The 6,897-nt window shown below is 34.9% G+C and overlaps 1 protein-coding gene across 1 annotated transcript; it reads left to right on the top strand.

Moving 5' to 3' along the window:
* Positions 1–2,101: 2,101 nt before the first annotated feature.
* LOC133201646 (uncharacterized) lies at positions 2,102–3,894 on the top strand. The gene has a single exon (XM_061337434.1). The coding sequence runs from the start codon at positions 2,106–2,108 to the stop codon at positions 3,810–3,812; it is 1,707 nt and encodes a 568-aa protein (XP_061193418.1). The 5' UTR covers positions 2,102–2,105; the 3' UTR covers positions 3,813–3,894.
* The last annotated feature ends 3,003 nt before the right edge of the window (positions 3,895–6,897 follow it).

The raw sequence follows: 6,897 nt of genomic DNA, 5'->3' as shown, positions 1-6,897 counted from the left end.
AAAGTAGATTGCTATATCGGTGTATAGGAAGGTATCTTGTAATTTCTGGTAAGAGGTATACTCATTTATAGAGGATATTCAATGTTTTGTAGATGAATATGGAATTTATTTCACGAGTGGGACAGGATTTTTTGATATTTTCACGAGTGCGAAGCACGAGTGAAAATATCAAAAAATCCTGTCTCACGAGTGAAATAAATTCCATATTCATCTACAAAACATTGAATTTTCTGTTTATTACATTTTCTTTGATTTTCCCTTTGCCTCTGTCTTTTCTTAACGCAGTGTCATAGGCTTGACGTCATAGTTGAGCTGTTGAGACGTCGATCGTAGCATAGCAGTTGTGTGATTGAAAGCATTACATAGCATGGATTTTAGCAACATATTTGGGAAGAAATTTGCAGTTTTAGCTCTTTCAAGATGCTTAGTTACTATCTCTATCTTATGACAGGCCAGCAATTATTTTTTACTTACTTTGATATCCTTTCACACTGTGAGAGAATATCATTTTGGTATACTTTCATACTGTGAGAGAATATCACTTTTATTCAATAAATAAATCACAGTATTTCACTGTTGAAAATGTAATACATAGTTTTATTACATTTCTGAGGACTCGATACACTGTGTATCAATGAATGTTCACATTTTGAATTTCATATCATTTTTGCAACTTTTTTTCCAATGATTTATTAAGAGCATGCCTCCTTAAAGTTGTATGCAAAAGCTGAAAAATGGGGGGGGGGGGGGGCAGGTTAACCAGTAACATTTGACTTGTCCATAACTTTAAATCTACTTACGGTGTCAATTTTTATATCAACTTTGGTCATCTGCAGACTTAATTTTGTTTTTTAAAAACATTCTGATTCTAGACACGAGTACTCTGAAGATGCAGGAATTCCTCATTTTAAATATCTATGTAGACTTTGAAGACCTGGTTTATTCCAACAATATGAGCACCATTGTTAACAGACCTGATTTTGTATTCTTATGAAGCAGAATCTGTTCAAACCTTGTACACGAAAAGAAATCTCATACAGTAGCGTTCAATTCGACACTTATAGATATACATGTATATCGATCACATTTCATCACTAAACAATTTTCATTTGTTGATCGATATATCCCACTGAAATCGAAATAAAAGACACCGCAGAGTCTGACACATTTGCTGCATATTTGGAAAGTTCTCTAGATGAAAGACATTGATTGCAAACTAACAACTACAGATTATGAAAAACACATTTTCTATCATCATTGACTTCCTTATTTATGTAAGAATAAGCATTATCGTCTTCATATGATGTTTATGTTCCCCAGTTGATTCGATACGCAAAATCTTACAATTTATATAAAATGAGACAGGCTACTGACAAATAAGTTGATGCTGCAAGAGTATCAACAATCTTGTTTAAAGTCGACATTTCCCAAAACAATAATCTTGTTTGCAAATACACACATTATGTTGTTAGGTAAAATGTTGACTGTCGTTTTCATTCATACGCCATTATTTTCATAATTGTATTTATCACGGATTTCTCCGTTTACCGACACTCGGCGGATGTGACGGTCATTAGGGGATACTTACCCCTCCATGGAACCTGATCACACCTCTGATTCTTTTAGAGGTTTGCATTTGCTTTACTCACAATTTGTATAGCTTCATTGGTCTTTTGAGCATGAGTACTGTTCGTGCATGGCATGTATCCTCTAAATTCTTCAGTAAGATAACATTTTATCACATAAAATTCCACTTAAAATATAGTTGCTTTCATTATCCTGAGAGCCACTGAATAGAATAGCACGAATATATTGAATCTTTAGAAAATGCATGATTATCCCAATGGGTCATCCTAGCTAGACGGAGATGAACATATCCCCTCATTGTATAAAAGTAACAGATCACGCCAAGGTCAACACAAATATGGTATTTCAATCCTCTCACCCTTCCCGATATACCATATATTAAGTCGAAAGAATGAATTTAAATGACTCTTGTTTTTACATGTAAATTCAGGTTGCAGAAAATCCAGACCAGTGGAGTTGAAATCTCTCTTTAGCTATATAAATACTCCATAATTCTTTTACAGCATCTTCTTCATCATATGACTGAGATACCCATCATGGATCCACGTTACAGTGCCCAAGTCATTCTCCTCTGCGACGTGTGTCAAACGGCTGCATTACAGAGTCATTGTGAACTTTGTCATGAAAACCTCTGTATGACCTGTGCTGAGAAACATCTCTCTGATTCATCCAAACGACACAATGTTGTACCATACAAACACCGAACTTCTGCTCCTAAATACCCAAAATGTCCACATCACAGCCGCAAATATTGTGAACTTTACTGTGAGAAATGTGACATTCCTGTCTGTTCTACCTGCATCTCCTCTGGTAAACATAAAAAACACCATTTATCAAATGCTTTGCAAAAACTAAATTCTAAAAGAAAAGATTTAGAAAAAGAGTTGAAAGAACTAGAAGAAACAGTTTATCCTGCATACGAAGAACTTGCATTAGATTTAAACTCTGAAAAATTAAACTTGGAAATGCATTATGAGAAACTGATGACAGCTGTCGAAAAAAGAGGAGAAGAATGGCACAGAGAAATTGACATCATTATCAACAGTCAAAAATCTGAAATTGATGACATGAAAACTAAACACCTGGTTGCTTTAATTAAACAGGAAAAAGAAGTAAAACAAATTACTTCTGCTGTAAACCAGAGTGTTCTTAATCTAAAGAAAATACTGAAATCCAATGAAGTCTCCCTAACATCTATGTACAGATCCAAAAATGTTGAATTCAGACGTTTACCCCCTAGAGTAAAAGTTTCATTACCGAATTTCTCTGCTCGCCAAATAAACAGAGAACAGCTCCATCAAATGTTTGGTTCCCTGTCAGCATTATCCATTACAACAGAAGATCATGGTCACACAATTGAGGCTCCAGAGGCTGTACCCTTTCCTCCAGTCAAAACACTGCTTGATGAACCAGAGTTCATCACTATAGACACTGAGTATGAGAATTTATTCAATGTAACTTGTCTTAGTAATAAAAAAATCTGGACACGAGGAGATGATAAGATCATCAGACTCTACAATCTCCAAGGTAAACTACTGAATTCAATCCAAACAAAGTCAGGTAACTATCCAGCTGACATAGCAGTGACAAGGAGTGGAAAGCTAGTTTACTCTGACTTTCAAGAAAGGACTGTAAACATAGTAAAGAATGAAAAAAAGAATGAAAAGATACAGGAAATGATTCGATTACAGAGGTGGAAACCTTACGGTGTATGCAGTACCTCTTCTGGTGACCTCCTTGTTACCATGATCAGTGATGATGAAAAACAATCAAAAGTTGTCCGTTATTCTGACTCCACAGAGAAACAGACCATTCAATTTGATAGTGAAGGTAAACCTCTGTATTCATCTAATAACATGAAACACATTTGTGAGAACAGGAACCTGGATATCTGTGTGTCTGACTTCGGTGCCTTTGCCGTAGTAGTGGCTAATCAAGCAGGAAAATTCCGATTTAGATACACTGGTCATCCCTTTTCTACCACAGAACCATTCTATCCACAAGGCATCACAACAGACAGCCAGAGTCAGATCCTGGTAGCAGACTATCTCAACAACCGTATCCAAATCCTAAATCAGGATGGACAGTTTGTCCGTTACGTTGATAACTGTGATCTACATCTTCCATGTGGTTTATGTGTAGACACCAGAGACAACCTCTTTGTGACTGAGTATGACGATGAAAACGGTAAAATGAAGAAAATCAAATACATGTTAGAGATCTAATAACCAATTATGAATAAATATCATTAAGTTTGTTTTATCTTCAATACCGACCAGATTTTATATACGATATAATTTTGTTTAACCTGGCATGTGAAATGATTAACATTTTGTATAACATTTCAACGTTCTCAATGGAAATAAATGGTTTTAATGTGTGGTTTCAGTATTCTGCAAGATGAAAATAAATTGTAATTTTGATAAGCCTTGTATCCCTAAAAAGGAAGGTACAGGGCAAAAAATGTTAAAATAGCCACATTTTCACAATCTCTATTTCAACATATGTATGGCAAGGAAGAGCTCTCATTAAAAAAAATTGTTTTTCATGAACCCTTGGGCAGGAATTCATTCTCCAGGACAGGGCCAAAATCATGTACTTACTCTTAAAAAATTTCTCTTTCACATCAATCGATAAGAGTAGCCTAGTGGTAGGATGTTCGCTTCATGATGGAGCTGGTTGGTTTGTTCAATTCTCGTTTTAGCTCAGCTCGACGAAGTCGAGATAAGCTTATGCTATACCCTTGGCGCAGCGTTTGTGTCGGCGTCCTTGTTAAAGTTTTAGGAGCAAATCCATTCCCAAGTAACTATTTGCCCTACCTGGACCAAACTTGCATGGATGATGCATCTAAGAATGGACAACAACAGACTTACTTCAGCTGCTAAATTTGACCTTTATTTTCCAGATGAGTGACCAGATTAATAATTTGGAGCAGGTCCATTCCCAAGTAACTATTTGCCCTATGTGGACCAAACTTGCATGGATGGTGCATCCAGGGAAATGGTACCCAACCCGCTTCGGATGCTAAATCAGACCTATTTTCCAGATGAGTGAATTTTATTCATACACTTTAGCCAAATTAGCAGTAATGTATCAAGGGATTAACATCTCCAGATTTGCGTCGGATGCTGAATCTGAGCTATATTTTCCAGATGAGTGACAGGGCAATGTTTTTGGAATGGCTCTTTAAATATACGGCCTGTTATGATTAACGTAGGTCGCGGGTTTGCTGACGTCGTTAAAACTGGGTACGCAATTTATATGATTTGGGCGACTTTCTTGTGCACATTTGATTATGAGGTCACAAGGAAAAAGAAATCTGCGATGATTTTTGTTTCACTATATCATTATTTAGCTATAACTTTTCTTGGAATTGGTAGTTTAGTGTTATATTATTTAAGCAACAACTTATCACAAATAATGAAGGCTTTTTACGATTTGTATAGTCGATACAATACTTATGTTAAACTTTTGTTGGAATTGGTAATTTAGTGAAGAAGGCTTATTACGATTCGAATGATCGACACTTGAAATATTAAAAAAAGTTTAATTATTTGTTATCAATCGCATCTTCTCGGGCCTTTCCTCCAAGCTTGGAAAAACAAGTGGTTGTTTTTCGGCTTGTCGGAAAGACCCGAGAAATTGCGATTGATTTGTTTTCGCTTGGTATCGCGAAACGATATGGACACAAGGTTCAACTGACCTTTTCTTCCTTTGATTGTATTTGAATTATCGGTTTGTTTTATTAAGAAAGAAACCATTATTTGAAAAAAATCGCAAATACACCTGTTACATCAAAAGATTAAACTTTATTTTTAAAGAGGATATTTTTAAAAAATATATAGATGTACAAGTTTAAATTAAATACTGCTAAGGTACGATGAAACATTAAGACAATTTTTTAGCGACACTGACCTCCTGTTAGGGGACAATACTTGATTCTGAGGGAGGGGGGGGGGGGAGGTGGTGGCAAATTTTACCGAGTCAGATTGTTTATTTTCATGTCGGTGAAGGACAGATTATTTTTTTTCCAAAAAAAAAAAATAAGGACAGATTATTTATTTCTTCTTCACTGAAAAAAGTCTGACAAGCATAAAAAAAAAGAAAGAAAAACATCAAAGTTGAAAACTCCCATGGGAGGGGGGGGGGGGTTGCTAGAACTAGTCTTGGACAGATTATTTATTTTCTTGCCCAGTCGAGGACAGATTATTTATTTTCAACATTTTCGAGGACAGATTATTTATTTCCAAAATCTGTAAGCCCCCCCCCCCCCTGAAATGATCGTCCCCTAAGCAACAGCTTGCATGCTGTTACCTAAAGATTTTATTCGCTACTTTGCTTTCCATGTCCAACAAGTAGAATTAATGTTCCAAAAAAAGATGGCTGTTGATTACGTCAGATAAAATTAATTTTTAAATCCTCGTCCCATTTACCCCTCTGAAAATGTGATATGTAAAAATAAATATTTTGTTTAAATATATACTGAAAATATATTGTATTTAGCCGGACGATATTTGGCAGAAATTCGTAGATTTGAGCGCTTTGTTGAATGGTCTAAATAAAATCATTTTATATACTTGAATTAAAGAATACCGTTTTCCGCCAGCACGCTGGAAAAGAAAAATACCTAGCCAAATGTAAGGATACGTCTAATCTACGAAAAAAAAAAACAAAACAAAACAAAAAGAAAAGAAACGGTAAGAAAACAACACATAAAGAAAGTAAATTGGAAGAAAGAAAGTAAAGGATTGATTGTTGTTTTACGTCCCTTGCGAGAATTTTCACTAATATAAGACCTACAAAAATCCTAATCTGAAGAGAAACATATCTAGTAATCATTTCATTGATATTGAATTATTATGATACGATTCACGGGTCACTTACAAGTAGATAGACGTGAATTTCTTTTTTTTATAAAAATTATTTTAGCTTATTTTTCTGCACTGAATACCTGATAAATATTCACGACGTCAAGCATGACGTCGCGATATTTCATGACGTCGTTCTTAAAAATGTTACATTTTGCGATATAAAAGCAATTATCCACATTTAAATTACGCGAAAACTAACCCGAAGACATATTAATTTTTTCACATTGATTTATTTCAAATCAATTCTTTGTTAAAATACCAAAGGAAAAACAATTTCGTCTGCACCATTTAAAAGTTATTGATATTTTTTGAAACAAAATCTTGCCTCAAAATGAGCCGAAAACGACGTTTTTCTTAAATAATTCAATAGAATAATGTCGAAAATGTAACGACAACAATGGCATGTTTGGGACTTAATTACACAAAAACGATGCAGACG

The sequence above is a fragment of the Saccostrea echinata genome, unplaced genomic scaffold, assembly GCF_033153115.1.
Source record: "Saccostrea echinata isolate AGI-Se365-2 ecotype Australia unplaced genomic scaffold, CSIRO_AGI_Sech_v1 ptg000045l, whole genome shotgun sequence".
NCBI lineage: Eukaryota > Metazoa > Mollusca > Bivalvia > Ostreida > Ostreidae > Saccostrea > Saccostrea echinata.
Note: the sequence above shows the minus strand (reverse complement) of the source record. Positions and strands in the feature narration are given on the sequence as shown.